The 25,649-nt window shown below is 45.9% G+C and overlaps 1 protein-coding gene across 21 annotated transcripts in view; it reads left to right on the forward strand.

Moving 5' to 3' along the window:
* The window catches only part of PPIP5K1 (diphosphoinositol pentakisphosphate kinase 1), a 1,366,868-nt gene that overhangs the window by 653,326 nt on the left and 687,893 nt on the right, over positions 1-25,649 (forward strand). For all 21 annotated transcript variants that reach the window (XM_078683299.1, XM_078683308.1, XM_078683288.1 and 18 more), the window contains one exon: positions 752-837. In XM_078683299.1, coding sequence (XP_078539425.1) covers positions 752-837 — 86 coding nt within the window. The remainder of the gene's footprint in view (positions 1-751; positions 838-25,649) is intronic.

Genomic DNA, 25,649 nt, shown 5'->3' on the forward strand with positions numbered 1-25,649 from the left:
TGTGTGCTTTATGTTCTATTTTGTGCTACAGTAATTATTATTATATGTGCTATGTGCTAATTATTATTCCTACAAGTGCTAGTTCTACCAAGTACTAAGTCTAAAAGTGCATATTCCTGACAGTGGTCCATGTGGCCCTGTCTTGTACATATCCCCTGTAAATTCTGCCCGTGCCTGTTGGCACATTGTAAAGTGTGTGTTTTTATCTAATGTGTTTGGTGTAATACAAAGGCTATTTTTATACATAACCTTGTGTGGAGTTTCCTTTGTGGTGGGCCTTGGGTGTTGTTGCTGGGTGCGCGTGCGCGCAAACACTTAACTCACATTGCCTCCGAGTTTAGCCTTACTGCTCGTGTCACGTTACCAAGGGGGTGAGCAGGGGTTATCTTGGCGTGTAACTCCCTTGCCCTGACGGGGGAATGGTGGTCTCTGACTGACTTTGGCGCAAGCTCTGCCCAGCCAGGGATCCCATTTCTAACACCAACACATAAATAAAAAATGTGTCATTTACAATACCAATAGCTCAAACTTTCCTAATGCGAGACCTATTGCATTGCAAATGCTTGTTCTATATTATTACATTCATTTTAAGTAGGGATTGCATTTGGAAAAAACACCACTTTGTTGGTTACTTTAGTGGTTGATGGGGCAAATCTGTTGGTCAAAAGCAACATCTATACATAATGTGCTTCTAAAGATGACCTAGTAAAATCATAAATCTTGACACCTCTTCTCTGTATTTTGCTTACAGGTATGGGCATTTTTCTGGCATTAACAGGAAGGTACAGTTGACCTATCTGCCTCGTGGGCAGCCAAAGGCCTCGAGTGAAGAAGAAGGTAGTGTAGAGCAAACAAATCCGCTGTTTTGATGATTTTCTTTTGTTTCATTTTGAAATTATTTTGAGAGATGTTCATAGTTGATCATTCAGCCTAGTATCAGCCGATGTATATTATCTCAGGTTCTTTGTAGGATTGGTGTTTGAATATTTGCATTCTGGTACAGCCAGCCTTTTTACTTGGTGGCAGTTCCTTTCATTTCCATAAACCTGAGATTACCTCTTTTACAGATGTACAGGTCATTGGAACATATTCTATTTGTATCATAAACTTGTATCAATTGGTTGCCAAGGTCCACAGTGATTATTGATATGAATGGAAAATAAAATTTTTACAATAATAGTTGGGGCTTTGGTTATGTTCATTAATCTTAATCTTGAATGGTTTCTATTTTATATTCATTTCAGCATGTATAACCATTAACAAACTGTTTTCTGTTTCAGTCAACCATTCATAGCAATAAATCGAAGAGAACAAATGTATACATTTCTATTACATTTAGCATGTGTGTAAACAAAAAGCGTTTCCTTGTGCAGGTGTAACAATGTGGTTAATGTTACAAAATCACTGTGCTTTTGAATGCTAGTCTTTCCTAGGCATACCATTGCAATCTGGTACTGGAGCCTAATTGGGTAATAGGAAGTAAATCAAGGGTGCTGTTCTAACAATTTCTTTGTGAGTTGACTGAAGACTGATGGCTGGAATTAGCGTTGGGCTGAGGCATTCACCCAATCCATCTTAAACCTCTATCCCTCCTCTCACCCTTCCATTCCTTCTTTCACATTTCTGTCCATCTCTCCACTCACCATTTAATCTATCAATTTTCAATGTTTTGATTTGTTTACTCTTTCTTCATCCTTTCACCCTTCTATCCATCTCTTCATTCCTTTTGTTAACCTGCCATTCCCGCACTCTTACAGCCATCCTTTCATCTATCTCTTTCCCCTTGTATTGATGCATCCTTACACCCATCACTGTTCCGCGCCCTTCCGTATATATCTATCTTTCACCCTTCCATTCCCTCAACCTTCCTTCTTTCTACTGTTCCTTCCAAAACCTTCCTTCCTCAATCCTTTCTTCCACACTCCCGTCTTTGCTTACACTCTACCTTATTCCATATCGTCCCTTCACCCTCCCTTCCTGCTACCTTTTTCTACTTCCTTTACCCATGCTTTCACCCTTTCTTCCCTTCACCCCTCTTCCTTTCACCCTTCATTTCTTTCTACTTCTGCATTTCTCTCTCCACATCTGTCTTGTTTGATTTGCTGATTTTTCACCACAGGTCAAACATAGGCGTACTCTAGGCACATTTTCTTTTCCTGTGACAGTTGCCTCTTTGATATTCTGAGAAAGTGCCCTCTTTCTGCATGGCTGCCCCCACTTTTTGCTGAACTGCAGATGTGCTTTGACTGAGTGTGTCCTGGGCACCTGCTAATCTAGTACCCCGGTCCTATGTTCTTTCCCCAAAACTGCATTGAAACCCAAACCCGATTGGCATCTCCGGCGACAGGGTGACCCCTGGTAAATGGTACCACAGGTACCCAGGGCACTGTGACCAGGGAAGGCCTCTAAGGGCTGCAGCACTTATTGTGCCTCCCTTAGAGGTCATGTACCTTTACACTGCCTTTGCAGGCTGCGTGTCTTGGTGCAGAACAAAGATAGGAGTCGACATGGCACACATCACTGTGTGCCATGCCTACAACTCACTGCCCTGCCATAGATCAGTCACCCCTCTAGCTGGGTGCCCTGTACCAGTGGTGAGGATACAGGTGCATGAGCCCTGTACCCTTACAGTGTCTAAGTCCATTCTTAGACATTGTAAGTTAAGTGCCGCCATTAAGAGTTTATGGTGCTGGGAGTTTGTCATTACGAACTCCATGGCACCATAATGGCTACACTGAAAACTGAGAAGTTTGGTATGAAACTTCTCAGCACATTAAACCCACACTGATGCCAGTGTGGGATTTAATGAAAAATGCACACAGAGGGCATTTTAGAGATGCCTCCTGAAAAACGACCTACCACTAGTGTCTAGGCTGAGTGGCTGCTTTCAGCTGCCACCACCAGACATGTTTCTGGACTCCTGGGTCAAGAGCCTGCTGCTCTCTGGGGCCTGAAACAATGCACATCCTGGGGCGAGATGCCAAGTCGCCTCCCCCAGGATGGGAAGGGTCCACGAAGGGGAAGCTTCAAAGGCTTGCTGCCTTTGTGAACTTCCCCAGGCCACTTGCTGCTTTCAGCAACGGGTCCCCACTGGTTCTGACCCCACTTTCGGTAGGAGAACCGGCAGTAAATACAAGTGAGGAAGAGAGGTGTGCCAACCTTTGCCAACTCCACCCGTCAGGTGGGGGAGGCGAGGTGAAGCACAACTCTCAGTCCCCGCCATCTTGCAGATGGGGGGACCCAGCTAACCAGAGGGAACCAGAGGGAAGCCGCCCTTCCAGATAATTACACCTACACGGGTAGAAACAGAAAGGGTAAGGAGGGGGGAGGGGGGAGGGAGGGGGTAGCCATTATTTTTAAAAGAGCACTCTCTTGTAAATGGGAGGATATTGCGATTCCTAACTGTGAGGCTGGGCTGTTTAAGATACTTTTATCACCCAATCTCACTCTTACAGGTGCCTTGATTTACCGCCCCCCTGGCCCCGCCAGTTCCTGGTCTTTATCTCTTGCAGAGCATTTAGATCCTCTACTACTGACGGCAACTAACTTTCTAATTGTCGGGGATCTTAATATTCATTTTAATTATACAACCTGCCCTATCAGTACTAATTTACTGTCTGATCTAGCAGCCATGAATATTACCCTACACAACTCTGGCCCCACTCATAAGGCGGGTAATTTGCTCGACCCAATTTTATCTAATCTGGATGCAGTATCTTGCAAGTCCCCCTTACCTGTCCCATGGTCTGACCACTTTGTGGTAGACTTCTCTATTTCGTTTCACCAATCCCTTAACCATCTTCCAACTGCTCCTAAACCCAGAATGACCCGCAATTGGAAGAAATTGGACTCCAATAAACTTAATTCTGTCTTGTTAGACTCTATGCCCCTTACTGAGGTCAGTAGCACTGATCAAGTAGACGTTATTCACCACAGCTTACGTCTGCTGCTGACATTTGTCTTCCACTTCGAAAGCAGACATCTAATATACATCACCCCCCTGCGCCATGGTTTAATGACCATCTAAAAAAAGAAAAAACCAGCTGTAAACATCTCGAGCGGAAGTGGCGCTCCGAGTACGATCCACATGTTAAACTACAATATAAAGCTGCTTTAACAAAATACCATGCCCTCTGCAAGACAGCCAGAACTGAATATGTTAATTCATCTTTCTTAAATGCTCAAAATCGTCCTAAAGCCTTGTTTAAGGTGGTGCAGGAAATTTCTGGTGCCACTAGTCAACCCAAGGCCCCATGCTTAGATAAAGCACAATCTGACTCCTTAGCAGATTTTTTTATTTCTAAAATCGAGAGTATATATGCTGACTTTGGCCCCTCTAACGTTTCCGTAGTTTCCCCTGAACCTACCTCATCTACTACCTCATGTGTCCTTCAGTCGGCAGTAGCGGAGATTACGGCCTGGGACCCCTTGACCCCTTCCACATTACATGACATAGTTAAAAGTATCAAATCCGGTTCCCCTTTGGATCCCTTCCCTCCTCAAATTCTGCTCACTCCTGACTCCTCTTCTTTAAAGCTCATCATGGAATTATTGAATACATCACTCCGGGAGGCCACGGTCCCCAACTCATGGAAACATGCAATGGTCATACCATTGCTGAAAAAGGCCAATGCTGATCCAAATAACCCCGCCAATTTCCGTCCAATCTCGCTTCTTCCAGTCTACTCTAAGATTCTGGAAAAGCATATAAATAAACAACTCACCAGCTACATTGAATCTCATAATATTCTACATCATTCTCAATCTGGTTTTCGTTCTGGTTTTTCGACGGAAACCTTCTTCTGGGAGTCTCTGAAACCATTCGTCATCTGGTGGACAGAGGGGAGACCGTGGCACCTATTCTATTAGATTTAAGTGCCGCATTTGATACGGTCTCCCACCCCATTCTGGTTAACATTCTAAAGACGTCTGGCATTACTCATTCCGCCCTTGGTTGGCTCACCAGCTTCTTGTCCGACCGGACGTTTCAAGTCTTCTCGGCTACCTCTGTGTCCAAAATTCATACATCTGCATATGGTGTTCCACAAGGTTCCATCTTGAGCCCCCTTCTCTGTTATTGCGGAGCAAGCGGGGCTCTCCATATATTCATATGCAGATGATACACAGATTATTTACTCTCTCTCCACCAGTCATCACTCCACTACATCCTCCCTCTGTCATGGTCTCAACAATATTGCCTCCTGGATGCATGTTAACAAGCTAAAATTGAACGGAGGGAAAACTGAACTTCTCCTATTTGGCAACAATCCCGCCTTATGGGGACCCTCTCACTGGCCTGCTCAAATGGGCACCCCTCCTAACCCTTTGAAAACAGCTTGCAACCTGGGGATAATATTTGATGACCAGTTGTCCATGAGACAACATGCCGTTAGAGTCTCTTCCATTTGTATAACCATCTTCAAATGGTTGAAGAAAATCACCTGGATGCTTCCTTTGGACACCCAGAAAACCGTGGTCCAGGCGTTAATAACATCTCGCCTGGACTATGGCAATGTTCTTTTTCTGGGAGCGGGCAAGGAGGTGATCCGTAAATTACAAACGGTCCAGAACATGGCAGTTTGTCTATTGTGTAAATTACCCTACAAGTCCTCCACGTCCCTGCACCATCGTAGCCTTCACTGGCTATGCATTGACACTCGTTGTAAATTCAAGGCTCTTTGTCTTATACATAGAATTAATACTGGCAAGGCCCCTCAGTATTTGAGATCTCCAATTCATCCGTACCGTCCCTCTCGCACTCTTCGTTCATCCAATCAACATAAACTTCAGATTCCTAGGACGAGGAGAGCCAGAATGGGTGGTCGATCTTTTGCTTTTTTGGCACCATCCCTGTGGAACTCTCTTCCGTTGTCTATTCGGACTGAACCCAATTATCTAAAGTTCCGCAGAGATGTAAAAACCTGGCTATTCGATCAATAATTTATGCGACTGTACACCTCTCTTGCTGGTTTAGCGCCGGGAAACCTCCGGGTAGCTGTGCGCTCTATAAAATTAAATATAAATAAATAAAATAAATATCCCCCCCCCCCCTGGAGGGTGCCATAATATGGGGTGTACCCACCCCAAGAAAGGGACCCATTGGTCCCAACCTTTACTAACCTGTAACACCCTATATCTAGTATTTAGGGTGCACCTCGAACCTTGGTTCCTCAGACAAGAAACCAGAAGAAGAAAAGATGAAGAAGGACCGAACAGCCGTGCCGAAGCTAACAAAAGGAGGACACCTACTGACTTGGCCCCAGCCCTACCGGCCTGTCCCCACTTCGAACCTGCAGAAGGGAAACCCCGGTGTGTCCTCAGCCAGCAACCTCAAGAACCCCGAGGACCTGCCCTGCCTTCAAAAGAATAGACCCTGTCTCCCGTGAACACCGGATTTGTTCACCAACAGACTCCAGCTCCGGCAGGATCTGGGAGTCTGCACCACTCTGCACCCGATGCTCACTGCCCGAGGGGCCCAACACCAAGAGAAGGTCTCCCTAGCAATCCTGACCCGAGCCCGGTGATACCTGACCTGCCTCAAGCCTCCAGCCGACGCCTGTAGCCTCAAACCAGAAGGTCCCCCCAACCGCGACCAGGAGCTGGTTAGAAGATTCGACCCTAAAAGGCACCCCTGCACCCGACGCCCCACAGCCTTTGGTGGCCCAACCAACGGTGCCTAACCAACCCCCAGCATCCCAACTTACCTCTCCATGTGGTGGTCGACCCAGAAGACTTTCGTCCCCAAGCCTGCAGTGTGTTTGCAAACCGGACACTCCCCATTGAAAGCTACAGGGCGTCGACGCCAAAACAGCATTCTGCACCCGGAAGCCCCAGTGCCGCTGAGGGTACACCTTTTGTGCTGGCTTGAACCCCCATTTGCCCTGAGCTTAAGTCCAGGAGCTTTGTTCCTACAACCCAGTGGTCTGCTCGTAAGCAGCCACCAACTTGAGGCCCCCTATCCTCCATTGGATAACATTGGGCCTCAGCACTCTGCACCCGGCCGCCCTAGTGCCGCTGAGGGTGTAACAAGAGTGCATTCTTGATCTTGGGGGACCCCTGAGTCTAACCCCAGAATAACAACTCCCACAACAAAGTACTTACCTGTTAACCGATAACGCTATTTTCCTCTATAGGATAACATTGACTGTTTTTCTGTGAAAAGTTTCTGTGTGGAGTTGGAAAATCTATGAAAAACTTTAAAACTGTAACTAAATAACAAAAAACGCTTTTACCTACCTGTTTACAGGAAATGTCACAGTGCAGTATCGAGGTGTACTGCACTGTGTAAGAAAAGTAATCTGTAAAGTAATCTACTTGACATTCTACTAAAAATCCTATACAAAGTATATGTACTGTATTCTCAAAGCATTGCTTTATCAGTAACTCTACTGTAATCCAAACAAAGCGCATATTCAATTGCAATTAAAACTGTTTACAAACTGCATTACTACTGTAAAGTATTTATTGCTTACTTGTGCCACGCTTGCTTGGTTCTAGAAAATAAAATAACTAAAAGAATATGTTTATACAAAACCAATTGGTCCGAAGTTCAGTCTTTGAGTGTGTGATATTATTTGCTAATGGAGTGTGTACAACAAATGCTTAACACTACCCTCTGATACAGCCTTACTGCTCCACCACACAACCACAAATAGAGAGTAAGGTTGTATCTACTTTTTCCTCTGCCTATCTTTGGGGTTCCACTGGACTCGATATCTCACTTTGGTATAGTATGTACAGAGCCAGCTTCCTATAGGTATTATTTATTTACTGCTGTGCCCCCCCAGATCTGGTGCCCCTGCCCCTCTTCCCACACTGCCGATGTGTATTTCACCACCTGCCATGTTGTTTATTTACCTGGTGTAATGCAGAGTCCGACGGCATGAATGATGTGGCATAAAGGCAGCATACCATCTTTTTCTCCCCCCTTTTTCTTTCTTACTGTTCTCTCCCCAACCTACTCGGTTTTAATCTCCATTTCCTGTTTGGTCTCTTTTCACTTTCTCTTTCTCTGTATCTAATGTCGTACTTGGCAGCTCTCTGCTGCTACTGCTCAGCTCTCCCATGGTATTCCCTTACAGTGTTATTAAAGAGGTTTTGATTACAGGTTTTGATGTAAAGAGAAGAGACCCATTAAAAACTTGTCTGCATTTTAGTGTGATCCTGCTTCGCATCTCTTTGGGCCTAGTGGCAACTGCTGAAGTCTTGGTATCACATTGTGACTGAGTGTATTTATTGAAATGCCCTTTGGCAAAGTCTACATTGTGATGATATTATGTAAAATAGGAATTGAGGAGTATAAAAGTGCAATAGGTTTACAAACTTGAAATCTCTGGTGGCTAAACACTTCGTCCCCAGTTATACAGTGGCCATATTAAAGTACTGGGGTGCCCTGTGGTGGGAACTAATGCATTTGTAGGATGTGTGGCTGTAGATAGCCATGCTCTACATACATCTGCCATCTTCTTTTGAGCTCGGACAATACAGCTTGTTTTTCTTCAAAGAAGTTTAAAGTCACAGGATGTATTGAGACTCCTCCCTTGGTCTGCAATGTGTATGAGCACCGACTCCGCCCTAAATTGGTTTCTTTCTGCCATCAGGTTCGGCCTTGTCCAGTAAGACCAACAGATGTGTTTGTAGCTTTTTCCGGGACCAGCTGTGTACTCTTTGAGACTGAAAACCTGGAAGACAATCACAATGACCTTCTTGACCATCAAGCCTCAATGTCTTGTGGTTGGGCCTTCCCCAAACCTTATAAAAACACCTTAATGTTTTCAGGGCATTGCTTTATGTAATGCATAGTCTAAGGAGGTGATGGAATGTACACCCCTCAAAGTCTGCTTGAGGTGCAACATTAAATACTCTTGGTTGGACCAAGACAACATTTGCAACCTTTGCCTCTCCTCTGGCCATGATGACAACTCCTGCAAGTTCTGCCTGTGCTTTCACTGCAAAAGACACTGAGGTATCGAAGGGAGAGGTATTAGGCATACAAGAAGATGCAGTAGCAACCTTCATCTGAGACACTGGACATCGTCGGTTAACGCAACCGTCTCCATATCAAGGAGGAAGAAGAAAGCCCCTCCGGAGTCTTAGCTGCTTATCCAACTGGCAGCCTGAAGAAGCAGTCCTCTAGCGTTTCTGAAGAGAACCAAGACAGACCTCCTTTGCATCGAAACAAGCAGGCCCTCTCACAAAGGAAACTCCTAAAAGTGTGATTATGACACCTGCACAAGAAAGGGAATGAAATCCCACATCTGAGATGCCCTGAGGCTGAAGCAGAGTATCGATCCAGTGAGATTCAGGTATCAGGCCCCAAACTGGACAGAAGTACACAACTGCGTACTCATGCATGACTGCCAGTGAGCACCGGCTAGCACAGAGAAATTACTTTGAAGCCAGGCAGGCCCCCTTCAAAGGGCATCGAGCTGCGACAGCTGTCAACTCTCACTCAACCCAAAGGTGCCAAACATCACCTATCTGAGCTAAAATCGACACCAACATGCCTATAAAACTGAGCGCCAAATCAGCAGGGAGTGTACCTATGACACCGATATCGGAGGAATTGGAGACACCCATCTTCCAGAAGATGGTGGAAGAACTACTAAAAATTACTTTTCAACAATCCAGAAAGTAGTAAAATCTCTGCCCAGAATGACTGCCAAGCGCACTCCCTCCAATTCTGAAGAAGCGCAGGCTTACCAGCGAGAAAGAGTTATCTTAGAGGCAACCAGACCAAGAAGCCCAAGAAGCACAACGTCAAGGGCACAAGCCCCCTCCCCCCCGCCCCCCAGCTACTTGTGCCAAGGCAATCACTTCCTCCACTGCCAGCCCCACTACTACAGCACCCAGTTCACTGAGACCCGTGCTAGAATCGTCAGAGAGGTCAGTGCCTACCTTTTCAGACATGGAGAGTCAGTACAGGGAAGTAGATCCATATGTTCAGCCTTTAGGGTCAGGTGATTGGGACGACCCCTGGGATGATTATGATGTCGACTTTAAGGACGACTCACATCTGAGATGTTACCCAGCAAAGCCATCTCCACTAGGCAACACCACCTCCTGAAATACAGCGATTCAGATAGCAGCTCTTAGAGAGTATCTCTTAGACTGAGCACCTAATCCAGTTCCTGCCTATGCTCAAGACCATATTAAAAGTAACCCCAGACACCTTTGTTTCAAAATCTGTTTATTGAAATGTTTTCTCTGAGAGTGAGACAAAAAGCATTACATAGGCATCATCAGTCATAAGAAAATTCAGCCCAGAGTTTTAGTTCTCAAATGAAGGTAACAGCTTATCCACAAGATCCGTGGCAAATAAATGTTTTTTAAGAAAACAAAAACAGTAGTAAGTATATCCCAGACCTTTGGGGTGGTGGATGTAGGCGTGCTCATGTAAGCGTTGAGTGGTCTGTCCTGCTTTGGTTTCCATTGAGGATCCCAGATGGTACGCCCTGTTATCGGTCTGTCTATATGAAGCCAATTCTTCTCTAAAGCCAGCAGCGACCATTCCGTGATTACCTGCAGTTGTGCCGTTCGGTAATAGGACTGGAAGTCCGGTAATGCTAAGCCGCACTCTTTGCACATTTTTTTGAGTAAATTGTAGGGAAGTCGTGCCCTCTTTCCCTGCCAAATAAATGTGGTAATCATGTGTCGCAGCTCCCTAAAATGACCTCCCTCCTCCGGAATAGGCAACCCTTGAAAAAGGTAAAGCAAGCGAGGGAGAACATTCATCTTGATGGCATTAATCCTGCCCAACCAGGTGATGTATGCCACACTCCGTTTACTCAGGTCAGTCTTCAGTTGTCGAAGAAGGGGGGAAAAGTTAGCCTTATATAGATCTCGTATACGCGGGACGAGCTTAACGCCTAGGTAGGTGATCTCTTTTGTAGTGCAGCGAAAAGGTGACGCTCCTTCTTCCCGTCGCCACTCTTCTTTTGATATTGTTAGATTTAGTAAGAAGGATTTGGCCAAATTAACCTTAAATCCTGCCACCCGTTCAAACGTCACCTGCTCGTCATGAATAGCCGATAGAGAGACAGAAGGATCTGAGATCGGGAGAAGCACATCATCGGCAAATAACGAAATCTTATGGTCGTCTGTACCAAAACCTATCCCCCGAATCTCTGGATTTCCTCTAATCCTATGGGCAAAGGGTTCTATGATCAAGGCAAAAAGGAGGGGGGATAAGGGAAATCCCTGTCTCGTCCCGCAGGCCAGGCCAAAGGGGAAAGAAGCTACTCCATTGACAAGAACCCGAAAGCTGGGAGAGTGATAGTTAGCGGGAATCATCCCAATAAAGGTCTCGTTGAAGCTGAAGCACTCTAAACAAAATAGTCCATTCCACACAATCAAATGCTTTCTCCGCATCTAGCGAGACAAGCTGCTGGAATGTTTTTCTTGCAGACTTTTTCAATGATATGGATGATGCGTTGCAGGTTATTGTGGGTCTGTCTCCCCTTAATAAATCCTGATTGGTCCGGATTTATAAGACCGGGAACTATTGATTCGAGACGAGTCATTTAGCTCGAGGAATTCCTTAATGGTCCATCCCTGCAGAGGAAATTGGGGAAATACCAACATGCATGTTTTGGGAGCAGGTTCGGCCAAGTGATCGTCATCTTTAGGGGGACATGATCCGATAGGCAAATCGGGTGAAACTGCGTTTGCAGCACTGAAGGGATCAGGGATTGGCTTATGAAAATGTGATCAATACAGGAGTAAGTTCTGTGGGAATGAGAGAAGAACGAGTAGTCGCGTAGCATGGGATTATCATCCCTCCATACATCCACCAACCCTATGAGCTGAAGATGTGACCTGAGAGCCTTACCAAACGTCCCTCCAGGTGCTCTCTGTGAGTGTGTTGTGTCCATGCCCTGATCCCAGATTAGATTGAAGTCTCCCAAGAGCAGAATGTCCCCCTGAACAAAGTTCTCCGATGTCATAAGTAAGGAGAGAATGAAGTCCTGCTGGCCGGAGTTAGGTGCATAAAGGATTGCGAATGTGCATTGGCGGCCTCTAAGGTCTCCCCGCTTTTGTCCGTTTTAGTGTCTTGAGTTTGGATGGGGAGCCCTGAGTGGAACAACAGCACCACCCCATTTTGTTTCGAGGAATGTGGAGGTCTAAATATGAGGGGATAAGGTTTATGGCGCAGCCGGTGTTCTTCGGACTTTTTGAGGTGCGTCACTTGAAGAGCCGCCTCTTGGACATTGTGATCTAGCAGGTATTTCCATAAGCGCTGGTGCTTGTTGGGGGAATTCAATCCCTGAGCATTGCAAGTGATAGTTCTAACTGCCATTGTCATCTAGAAGGGAGTGTTTCCCTCCTAGCGAGGGGCTGTGCTGAAAAACTACTTTTGACCCTCCTCCTTTCCTGCCCAAAAATAATAGGAAAAAAGGCACCATGACATCGAACTGAATTAATTAACCAGAATAAAGATTTAAAACAAGTGTGTAGGATCCCCCTCCTAGAGGGGAATCCCTGTACCAAGATACACTCCAGAAACATCACCATTTCCGTTCCCCCAGCCCTTATCGTATCAGAAATCGAGGCATATGCTGCGTGAAAGTTACAACTAGATAACAATTAACATTTGAATTGCGACCCTCAGAATAGATATGTTTATCGAGGACTACCAAGGCGTCTAGTAGAATGCTAGTCGTTCCCCGCTACCACCCTCCAACTGGAAACCCCTTACCACCGCGGAGATAGATCAGTCCCCATGTCCTCTCCCAGCAGGTATAGTGTTCTCACAAGATGCCGGTACCAAGCGCTGAGTTCAGAATATCGTGTAGCGCCTACGCTTCTGGGTCCTCCCTAGGGACGGAATTTGCAAGTCCTCCGCTCCATCCATCTCTCCATATCTTCGGTATGGTGCCCCTAGGGAGGAGAAGAGGGGGAGCATAGTCCCATCAGCTTTCTGACTGATCCAGTCAGAGGGACGTTCGGTCGATTGCACTTCTACTGGGACGTAGTGCAGATCTTCTCGGGGCCCAGTGGTCAAAAGAATCAATCCAGCGATTTTGTATTTTTCCTGCCCACTATCCGCCATTGTCCTCCAACGTGCCTCTCAGGTTGACTCCCCACGTCCAGAACCGATGAGGCTGTAGAGAGCTCTAGACCTAGCAGATCTGCTGCCTCTGATAGTTCCACACAGTGATGCTGCTTGTTGTGCCATTAGAAAGTGATCCCAAAGGGGGTACGTCCATCGGTATCGGACTTTCTTCTCTCACAAATGCTCGGTGATCGGCTGAACTGCTGGCGTTGCAGAAGTGTGGGTTGATCTACGTCTTGATAGAGAGTGCATGTGGCATTTTGAAAGGTGATCGTAGGACCAGTTCTTTGATCTTAAATGAGCTGAACTTTGCCAGGACGTACCGTGGGCGGCGGTTCTTCCCCGGCAATCGCGATCTGACTCTGTACACTCTCTCCATTCGGACCTCAGGGCAGTCCTCACCTAGAGTTAAGGAGAAGAGGCCCACCATGAATGCCTCTAGGTCCAGACCCTCACAATCCTCCTGCAGTCCTCGGACTCGTATATTGTTGCGGCGGGAGCGATTTTCCAAGTCCTCGCACTTGAGCACCGTAGCCCGCAGCTGTCCACGTAGTTCAGCGGTTCCATCTTCCAGAGATTTAATCTGGTCAGTCACCTCCTGTTGCTTCGCTTCAAGATCGAGCGTACGCGTACCCACCGAGTTGACATCCACCTGCACAGAAACCAGTTTCTCTCTCATCGCAGTGCGCAGTTTTTCAAAGGAGGACTCCATATCTACTTTAATGTCAGCTCTTAGCTCCTGTTTGAATTCTCTAAGAGAAGACCTAGTCAGTCCATAGCTACTGGTCGTGGCGTTCTCTTCTTCTATTGCCCCTTTTCCGGCAGACACAAAATAATTGGAGACCTTGTTGTTGGGGGTCTTTTTGGGTGGCATATGGGGAGCCAGTAGCCGGTCAGCATCCGGCCGCCTCTTCACTTGTGTAGAAAACGTTTGCACACAGCATCAACGTGTGGGGGCCAACCTTTGTCACTCTGCCTACCCAGGGGCCACTCCTTCTCACCTCAAAGTGCCGGGCTAGACCAGTCTACTCCGGGCACCCGGCCGGGCGTCACACGAAGAGCAGCGCCTGGGATGGAGACGATCGGATTCACGTCCGATCGGCCATATTAGTTGGGCACGCCTCACCCCAGACACCTTTGAAGAGCCTGTAAAAGTGCGGGTTGTTGCACCACAGTTAGAAAAGAAGTTTAGAGCTTCTCTCCATGACCAACTATAGATTTATAGTGACGTTCCGCAGACTCCCCTGTAGTCCAAGTGACAAGTCAAACTCTCCATATAGACAAAGCTAGCAAGTGTTAAGATGCTGCAAGCAAAGCGTGGTGGTGGGGGCAGTTACTCATTGGTATACCACCAACACCTGTCGGTCTACTATCAAGGTACAACTGGTTTTACTGGGAGGAAACGGAAGCACTGGTACAGCATCTCCCAGAAACCTATTGGAAATAGGGGAAAGAACTTGTAAGTGAAGAGAACATTATATTGCGCGCCAATATAGGTTTTGCACTTAATTAAGTGGCTACTGCTTCCTAGGGCAATAAAAGAAAAATTCTTTCGCACGGGCATGCACGGCTACTTATTTCGGGGTTAAAATTGGAGATACCACAGCACCTCCTCAACATCCCTTGATGGAGATACTTTTTCCCGGTTCAGGTGGTTAAGATGTTGGAGAAAATTAGAAAAAAGTTAGAGATAGCAAAATCAGTGTGTGCCTTACAAACTCCCACTCCAGTGAAGTGCTTTTCGCAAGTAGCAACTTAGGGCCTAAACTGCACCTCTCGGTCACCGGTACCTTTCTTTCCTAGTAAGTAGACAAGGCTACCAATCAAAATCCTAACCTTTAGTCTCCTTGGCTCCTACGGTGTTCATTAACTGTCTGGCGCTGGTGGCTGTGCGTCTACACAGGGACAGCATTCATGTCTTTCCGTACCTCCGTGACTGGCTGATTGAGAACAGTAGGATGCAACAATACCTGACACACACATTTCACAGACAAAAGATTTTGCTCACGAAAGCGAATACTACTACTGATGGCTGTTTGAAGTCACAGCACAGTAAAAATACTGATGATATGTGTAAAAACACAGATTATATGGTACTTGTCTGTGCATTGGAACAGGCATACCAGATTTTTTTATTGTTTAGATTGGAAGCTCAGTGCTTGAACACTAAGCATGTGGAAGATGGTAATTTACCCTCTTATCACTGAAGAGACAAATTCGCAAGTGATTAGTAATAACTTTAGAATGTACTTTAAAAAAAATATCTATGACTATATTTTTAGGTCTTTTTAGTGTTCATGAAATATGTCCACTTTTTAAATTAAATTGTGAGTTACAAACGTCTTTATTGGTAAAGATTGCGCACTGAATGAAGTCACAGTGGGTTATTTAGAATTTCTCCAAAGGGGCACCCAAATTGTGTGGATTAGGGTAACATATGGTCCTGAGGAATTGACAGATCAGTTGAGACTATCAAAGGCAAGAAACATGCTGACCTGAAATAGGAATATTGGGAAAATTGCTCTCCCAGATATTCCCCTGTTATTTTAACCTTTAATAGGGCCCCTGGAGTAAATTATTTTTATGGGGGATAATTAATTTTAGCTGTCACATTTTCCAATCTACCCTTCTCGGTTGATAGACCATCCTTACACATCATTAGGAGGTTCCTAAGTTCGACTGAACCTAAGGTAGGTCAGACTCAAAAAGTTCTTCAGCAAAGACCCCCCTTGTAGGGGGCTTGTTGGCATTGCAGCGCTAGCCCAACGTGGACCTAGCGGTACAAAAGGGGGTGGTGATGGACGGAGCATCTGAACCAATCAAACACTCCCACCCAGTCAAAAGATCGGGGTTTAATCCATCACCGTTCTTTAGCCCACTCTGCCACCCCAGTTCAGACATGGCCATATGCAAATCAGTCTGACCCTGTGCCTCATGGGAACAGTCCAGCCCGAACTGCCAAGCTTCCTAGGACCGGTTTCTGGCATTTCAGCCGTCTTCAGCCAGGCTTGCTGTAATCCAGTGGCAAAGTGAGCAAGGGACTCACGTCTGAGCATACCCTGCCAACTTATGGCGAACAAAGCGGTACAAAAGGGGCTGGTGATGGGCGGAGCATCTGAACCAATCAAACACTCACACCCAGTCAAAAGATCTGGGTTTAATACATCACAGTTCTCACTTGCTGTGAGAACTGTGATGAAGCACTTTGGTGTGATGGCTTTTTACACAGCAATTTTGAAACACTCCAGATTACGCATATCCATTCCGAGAGTGCCTCGCAAGGGAGTGATCACAAGTGGAGAATCGTTGGGAAGATCTATTTTAGATAAAAGCCAGCACTCAACGCTCACTTCAATGGTGGACCCATTTTCGTTGAGAGATCACTCTCTCGGTTGGATGCACCTCTTAATAACATGGCTGGTCAGTGCACCTGAATCAACATAAAGGTCAATATATGAACTACTTGGAACTATTGGCCATCCGTTTTGCCCTCATAGCTTTCTTCAAGCTTGTCCAAGGCAAAGTAGTCCTCTTAAATTGCAGATAACATGATGACCATGTATTACATATGAAAACAGACGGGCACTCACTACCCCAGCTTTTTTCACTGGCACAGATCTGGCCCTGGGCAATCCACAATGAGGCCCACCTTTTAGCAGAGCACTTGCTAGGGTGGATAACAAGTCTGCAGACCTGCTAAGCATCAACAAATTCACAAGTCTGAACTCAAACCCAAAAGTCCTAAACAGATACTTCCAGTAGTGGAGGACCCCCAGCCATTGACCTCTTCTCCACTCTAGAAAGTGCAAAATGTCTACGCTTCACCTTCAGTTACAACACCCACAGTTCTTCAACAATGCATTATGGGTGAACTGCTCAAGGATATTTGCTTACACTTTTCCTCCTCTCCCACTCATCACATACATAGTGAAAAAATGTGTTAAGTATCCATGGCCTTCACCCTAGTGGTCCCAGCATGGGCCAGACATTCCTCATCCCGGTTACTCAATGATCCTGGAGTGTCCCTGAGTCCCAATGAGAAATTACTGCCCATGCTGTACATTCTCATACAGTAAGACAGCCAACTCAGGTACCCAGATTGCAAGCAAGGCAACCTAGTGATCTGGCACCTGAAGTCTTAGAGTTAAGTTGCCTAAGCCTCGCTGATGGATGGATGGCCATACTACATAAAGCTCGTACCCCTATTACATGTGCATGTTATGCAGCCAAATGGAGGGGATTCGTCAAGTATTGAATATCAAGACGGCTAGACCATTTCAAGACCAGTGTTCCAGAAATCATCTAGTACCTTTTGACCCCTACAAAAGGCAGGTCTTGCATATACTTCAATATACCGTTTCCTATCTGCTGTTACAGCATTCATGCAAAATAGAAAACACTTGCTTCTCTTCAAAATTCCTGTGTCTTCGGTGTTTATGGAGGAGCTCTAAAGGGTAATACCCTTAACCACTCTAGCACCTGTTTGGTATTTTCACATAGTTCTCACTAAGCTCGTGTCTGTCCTTTGAACCCCTGCACTCTTGCAACCTGCAGTTTCTACATTTGAAAGTGCCTTTATTAGTAAGAATAAGTGTGAGAAAGTTCCTCTTTTGACATGGCTAGCCCCGGCTTTTTGCCAGGAAATGATGTGGTTTTGATTGTAGCGCACAGAGTCCCTGTCAACCAGGTTCACTGTACCAGTGCTTCATCCCTAAAACTATACCACAATTGGCAACTTCAGCCCTCTTGGTACCTAGGGCATGGGAACTGAAGAAGGTCCCATAGGGACCCCTTACCAAGGCCCTGCCACTGCAGCTTGCACGCCTTGGTGCAGTGAAAAACGACAGTCAACATGGCACACTGCCTGTATGCTATGACAATCAGCACTGCCTAAGCTATAGGTAACTCACCCCATTAACAGGCCTTACAAGCCCTAAGTCAGTGTACACTATATCTCAGATGTGGGCATAGCTGCATGAGCAGATAGGCTCCTACAATATTTAAGTTGATTCCATAATATTGTAAGTGCCAGGGAAGCTATAGAGAGTAAATGGGCTGGAAACTCAACAACTCAATTTCCCTAGCACCATGATGGCTTCACTGAACCCAGGAGTGTTTGGTACCAAACACCTCCTCTTAATAAACCAACACTGATGCCAGTTTTGGAGTTATTAAAACATGTACTCCGAATAGGGCACCTCAGAAGTGCCACCTTAAAAACTACCTACCCTGATTTGGTCACTGACTGATTTTAGACAGTCTGCCACTACAACACATGGTTCTATTCCTCTGGGTCGAGAGACTCTGCTCTCTGAGGCCAGAAACAAAGCACATCCTGGGCGGAAGTGTCACACCTCCTCACCCAGGATGAACACAGTGCTCGAGAAGAAAGCTTCAAAGGCATGCAGCCTTTGAAAAAGGACCCCCGCCTCTGCTGCTAGCAGCAGATGGCCTGCCCTACTTTTGGCAGAAGAACCAGTGGGAAAACTTAGGACGAATAGGGGGTGTACCCCCCTTAGCCAACTCCACCCTCAGGTGCTAGAGGCAAGGTAAAGTACACTTTTCAGTGTCCACCACCTAGAAGATGGTTGGGAATTATCCGATCAGGGCTAGGGCTATGCCCCCTCCCACAGGAGGGTGGCATAATAGTGAGTGTAGACACCCCAGGTAAGGAACCCATTGGTTCCTACTTGTTACACCCCTGTAACACCCCTAAATCTAGTATTTAGATGGATCCCCAGACCCTGAAATCAGATTTCGACAACCTACGAAGCAGAGCCGTGCAGCAGCAAAGACTGAAGACACCAGTTGACTTGGACCCAGCCCTACCGGCCTGTCTGCAGCTCTCAAAGACCCTGCTGAAGAAGAGCAACTAGCCTCACAGATCTGCGACCTCAAGAACCCTGGGAGGACTGCCTACCTTCAATAAAGACTCCCAATCTTCTGTGGACAGTGGACCTTTCCAGAAGGAGCCACCTGCAATGGAAAATAACTCCTCCCTATGGAACCGCAAACTCTCCTCCAGATCCACCTCTGTATCCGACTGCCATGGCCAGAGTCTAACTGGCCGACCGGTTTTGTGTAGTTCCCAACCGCTTCTGAGCCTGAGTCCACTCTGGGTTGACCTCTGCCAGACTCCTCCTTGACACTTGCAGCCTCAACTTGAAGACTCCACCCTGACCGTTACATGCCCGGTAAGAGTTTTCTAATGCTTAAGGACACCCCTGCACCCAAAGCCCCTGGGCCTTGGGTACATCAACCACTTGTGTTCTACATCCCCTAGCATCTTTAGTTACCTGGCCAGCTGTGGGTTTTCTTCGCTTGCTTTCTGGCATCAGTCTGCAGCCTTTCTTCAAGACCAATCACCCCCATTAGTTAATATGGGGCGCCCAATGCTGTGTTGACACTCTGCAACCGACTGTCCCTGTGCCGCTAAGGGTGTAAGTTTGATGCTGCCTTGTGGCCCTCTTGTACTTAACTAAACTCTAAGAGATCGACCCCTCACACCGCTTTACTAACCAGTGAGCAGTGTGACTTTGAGTACCCCCAGTCTTCATTAGTTAACATTGGGTGCTCAACTGTGAATTTGACCTCTGCACCCTCCTCCCCCTGCGCCACTGATTTGAACCCTGCCTGGTGTTCACCAAAGTCCCCGAAGACTGAATCTGTAAGTTGAGTACTTACCTGCAAAACCTGCATTCTTGTTTTCCCACCATAGGTTAACATTACAAAGCTTGAAAATTGCAGTGTCCACTTTTTAAATTATAAAGTATTTTTTCCTGAAAAAGTACTTACCTTTTTGCGCACATATTGATCTTAAAATAAATCTCGAAAGAAGCGTATTTTTCAAAAATTGGTGTGAATTTCTTTTTTGATTTCTATGTCATTTACTAGTCACTGTGTGTATAACAAATGTCTTACACTCATCTGTGTTAGGCATAAGGCTGCTCGCCCACAATACAACACTTTGGATTTACATTGAGCCCTGTTCACTGCTGGGAGAATCACTGGACTCTATGCATGAAATAACCACTTAGTGGTATACCATATACAGAGCCAGCTTCCTACATTAATCTTATCAGAAATATTAGTGAGCTACAAGCACTCTCTAAGAACAATTCATTCAGGTACACAAGGACAGGGTGATAATTGGAACTAATCGAAAGTTATTGCCCTAAGTAATCTCACCTTTCCACATCAACCAGACTATTGAGTTGCCCATTTACAAAGCTCTACTTTGTAGACATACTAGCCGGTCAACAGGCTATGGTTGGCCAAGTGGTATCGAGAACATTGTCCCAAACATCTGCATCATCTGCCCGCTAGTCTCTGATTTTGGATGAAACTGATTTACAGTTGATGCAAAGCATGTGTATCTGTAGCCACACATTCTACAAATGACAAATGTTATTCTGTGAGAATCTTTGTGTAGTGTCAAGTGCTGCAGATTCACGTGTCCGCCTTTTCCGACGAAGCTGGCAATGATGAAAAACTATTTGTAATGTCCGAGTCTATCATTAGATGGCAGGAGTATGCAGAGCATTTGAATGCACACTATATGCTACGAACAGATGCTTCCAGCATAAGTAATATTGTGTTTGTGGCCGGTATCCCACCCTGTAAATCCAGCTGTCACAAGTATTTGGTGGTGGAATGGTAAATAACATGCAGACCTGGATTTATCAGCTCCAAATCTGGAAGCTTTGTCCCCATTCCAAGTACAAATATACTCTTTACCACCTGCCTTGAGCAGGTGGCAAGTGGTTGCAGGTGGATCTGTGTGGGTGGTGGTGAGGTTGTCTAGGGCGTCTAGGGCACAGAATAAGTTTCTGTCGAGGGCCACCATTGGAGCCCGAACTTTTTGATTTGACTGGCCAGATTTTCTTTCCCAAAAAGTGTGGTCAGCTGTTTCCACATCTAAGAAATACGGTTGCACGGACACTGGACTGGTTATAATTGGACAGAGTGGTATTACAACTAATTTATAATCAGGTCCTTAGTGGTCGGGATTAGTTTGTTAGGGGTGGAGATTCACTTACTGGAGATTTGGAAGTGTGGTGAGACAGAGTGAAGACATCACCTTTTATGCTACAATGCAATGTAAAAGAAAATCTATCCTTTGGTCATTGATTTGTATGAATCTAGACTAGGTGCAATATTTAATTAGTAGTAAAGCAGGATTACATGCAGTAGGTGATGGATCTCGATGCCGAATGCCAATAACGCACAAACGATGAGCAGGAAGATATGAGATGAAAAGACTCTAAAATGGTGTCATGTATTGTGGCCTTAGTGGCTTAGGGGTGACGTAATGAGTCAATATTTGCTAGAATTCACATAGCCTCAAATATTGTGTACACCAAACAACTTCTGTTTATTTAATATACCATAAGGAAGCTGCAGTAAATGTATGAAATTGATTCGTTGATAGCACAAGATTAATGCCAATAATCAACAATAACTATTAATCCTGGATTTCGGATAAGTGTGCCACTCATGGTAAAGCGTTTCAGTGCCTCGTCAAGCGTGTAAAGTGATATATAAATAAAATGACTGTACAATACCATACAATAATGACTCATCATCCAGTCTGCGGCCAAGTTACAATTCCTGACCACTAATTGGGCGAATAATACAAAGTGAATCTTGAGGAATTACAGTTCAAAATTATTGTTACTGGTAAGTAACTAGTTTCTGTCTAATTTTAACATTTGTGCATGCAAATGTAGAGCTTTCAAATAAATTGTTTAATTTTGTTTTACAGTTTTGAGTCGTGCACACGAGTAAGGGCAATGTGTTAAATGTCTGCGTGCGATATCAGCTCTGAGGACTTTATTGTTATGTTAAAACAAACTTCACCCAAAGGTCTATTGGCGCTAAACTGGTAATTGACCTAAGATACACAGAAGCCAAGGGAAATGGAGTGTTTTTCAAATGTTTCCAGCACAGACTGAGCAATAAGGTGCACTTTCTATGAAAAAGAACAGCTTTCCAAAGAAAGGGAGCCCAAGAAAGTTTTCCCACCATAAGAACATTTTTTACATGAGGATTAGACCAGAAGAAAAGATGTTCAGGAGCAAAAGCAACAAGCTGAAACATATTTACTCATTTTGGAACTCCGAAACAGAGAGGCACACCCTTTGAGGCATTTATGAACTAGCGTTTTGAAACCAGCTCTTTTCTGAATAGGTATCTGGCGCATTTGTTTGAGTAACGGAGACGCTAAGAAACAGTAAGATATCAAAGTAACAAGCCTAACTGCTTGATTTTGGAAAAAAATAGCTGTTTTGAAGGAATTTGTTGGAAAGTCCCAAGTAAAGAGAATTACTGTAATCCAATCGATCGCTGCACATTTCCTAACATCAAGGTATAGCAGGGGCAAAATAGCTATCTCTTTTTACAACCAGCAATAGGATGAGGATACTACTACAGTTACCTGGTTTGCCATTATTCTTTATTGTTTCTGATATACGGATGTAAGCCATACAATAACACAATGTATAGTATAAATAACGAATAAAATAACAATTAAACATTGACATAATAAGAACAGTTCATCTGATTCTTGTGGTAAATAACCAGTTCCAAACCTGTGGGAGCAGGCAATGCCCCGGATTTTACAAAGCTAGCTGCGAGACTAATTGGATAGCTCGTTTGTGGCATTTTTAGCCCAGATTATATGCACATAGTCCTTTGACTGATAAATGGCAAAAAGGACAGTATTACAGCGAACTTAATCAACGTTATAATAAAAATAAAAAGCATCAATCGATGTTTAAGAAAGTGGACCTGGGTTATACAATTCGCTGTGTGCAAAAGCCACTGGGTCCTTGTGTACGTGTAGAGGGTAAAACCTCATGGGTGGTGTAGGAAGCTGACTCTGTATATACTATACCAAATTAAGATATAGTGTGCACAGAGCCCAGGGAGTACCCAGAGGTATAGCAAAAGCTAAATTAGGTAAGTATTAACAGCTCTCTTTGTGGTAGTGTGGGCAAGCACTCAAGTTGCACCGCCAGCTTCACTGGGGCGGCCAGGTGCAGAGTGCAGGGGCCCAATGTTAGCCAACGGGGCTAAGGACGCCTTCGGTTAGGGACTGCTTATGAGCAGGCCACACAGGAGTGGGAGCGAAGCTCCTGAGGTTAAGGTCAGCACTGAAGGGACCAACGATCTGCACAGGAGCTGCACCACCAGCGGCACTGGGACGGCCGGGTGCAGGGTGCCAAGAAGACGTCGGGGCACGTTTGATTCTCAATGGGGACCTTCGGTTCGGTAAAATTGCTGCAGGCTCTAGCAAGGAGACTTCATTAAGGTGACCACCGGCTGGAGGGGTAGGTTGAGTTCATGGGGGATGCCTGGACACCGTCGTTGGGCCATCCAACGCCGTGGGGAGTCTGGTGTAGGGGTGTCTTTTGGCATTGTGTTTCATTACCAGCTCTGGTCACTGTTGGGGGGACCCTTCAGGTTGAAGCTTCAGGCATCATCTTGAAGCTTGTGGAAGGTCAGGAATTACCAAATCCCAGGTCAGGATCAATGGGGAGACCACCTGGTGGTGTTGAGCCACTCAAACTTGGGCCGTGGGCATCGGGTGCAAAGTGGTGCAGAATGGCAGAGTCGCCAGAATACGGATTCTGGTCTTGGAATCTTTGTTGAGCAAATTCGGTGCTCACTGGAGACAGAGTCTGTAATGTGAGTGCAGGGCAGGATCTCCGGGCTCTGGGGGGCTGCTGGACACGCCTGTTTTTTCGCTGTAGGGTGGATGGAGTAGAGACCGGCCAATAGGGCTGGGGCCAAAGCAGTAGGTGTCCTCTTCTTCCTGAGTAAACACAGCTGTTCGGTTCTTTTTCTTTCTTCCTCGAATCTAAGGAGGCATGGTTCAGGTTTCCCCTAAATACTAAATTTGGGTGCATTTAAAGAGGTGTGCAGGTCGGGACCAGTGTGTCCCTTCCTTGGGCCTCCCCTATTATGCCACCCTCCAGTGGGAGGGGGCATGAGCCTCTCTCTAAATGGCTGAGTCCCCTCATCTGCAAGATGGAGGGGACTGAGATGTGAGCATCACCTCACCTCCCCCACCTGTGGGGTGGGGTTGGCAAAGGTGCGCACACCTCTCTTCCTAGCTTGGTTTTCCCACAGATTCTCTCACCCAAAGTGGGGGGCAGAACCGGTAGGAGCCAGTTGCTGGGGGCAGCAAAAGGCAGGGACAGCTCCCAAAGGCGGCAGGACTTTGAACTCCCCCCCCCCCTTCATGGACTCAGCCCATCCTGGTGGTTTGGGGGGTAGGCATGACATCACTGCCTAGCATAGGCTTTGTTTCTGGACCCAGAAAGCGGAGGCTTCCTACCCAGGGGACCAAAAACCTGTCTGGTGGTGGCAAATGGTGGGCAGCCATTCAGGAACCACACCAGGGCCAGTCGTTTTTCAGGGGGCATCTCTAAGATGCCCTCTGAGTGCATTTTACATTAAATCCCATACTGTCATCAGTGGGGGTTTAATGTACTGAGAAGTTTGCTACCAAACTTGCCCGGTTTTAGTAATGCCATTAAGGAGCTGAGGAGTTCGTAATGACCAACTCCCAGACCATATACTCTTTTATGGCTTTACTACACTTACAATGTCTAAGAATGGACTTAGACACTGTAGGGGTACAGGGCTCATGCCAATGTACCCTCACCTGAGGGCTAGTGCGCCCTGTTAGAGGGGTGACTGATCTATGCCAGGGCAGTGGGTTGTAGGCATGGCATGTGTGCCATGTCAACTCTTTACTTTTCTCTGCACCAAAACATGCAGCTCGCAATGGCAGTGTGTGAGTTTTAAGGTACAGGGCCTCATAGGGTGGCACAATAGATGCTGCAGCCCTTCGAGACCTTCCCTGGTCACAGTGCCCTTGGTACCCATGGTACCTTTTACAAGGGGCTTATCTGTGGCCAGAGATGTGCCAATTGTGGGTACAAAGTTACAATCTTCGGAAAGAACACAGGGCCTGGGAACCTGAATGGCAGGGACCCGGGACACATCAAGTCAGGTTTTCATCAGATGTCAGGCAAAAAGTGGGGGATAGCCATGCAAAAAGGGTCACTTTCCTACAGGTGGAAAGCCTTGTTGTATAGATGTAAGAAGAAACCATGGCAAATATATTGGAATCCATTTGGAGACACAATAACAAAGCTGCTTTGCTTTGTCTGACATTAAATCTGATAGAAAGGGGCTGCAGATACTGCTAACTTGCTTTCAAGGACACAGTACAAAGAAGCATGAAATGCAGTAAAGGGTCATCCCCACCTTGATTGCAGGTGTAGAATGTAGAGGCTGGGGCTTTTTTAAGCGGGTTCATAGTAAATGTTCTTACTGGTTATGTGCCAGCCTAAAGCTTATGTAACATGGTCTTTTTAGGTCAGGATAAAGCTGATCCATATCCTTCATGAACTTACTGGAGCGTTCATATTCCAAACAACTGCATCAGATCTCCTCCCTGTTTTACTTTCAAGTAGGACCAGTATTTATCCTTGATGTAGGTCCCACTTGCAGGTGTCATGTTCTCTGGGTTAATTGAAAAAAAAACTCTCAACCCAGGGCAAAGAAGGTGCATGCAACATGG

The sequence above is a fragment of the Lissotriton helveticus genome, chromosome 3_1 (genome assembly GCF_964261635.1).
Source record: "Lissotriton helveticus chromosome 3_1, aLisHel1.1, whole genome shotgun sequence".
NCBI classification, from domain to species: Eukaryota; Metazoa; Chordata; class Amphibia; order Caudata; family Salamandridae; genus Lissotriton; species Lissotriton helveticus.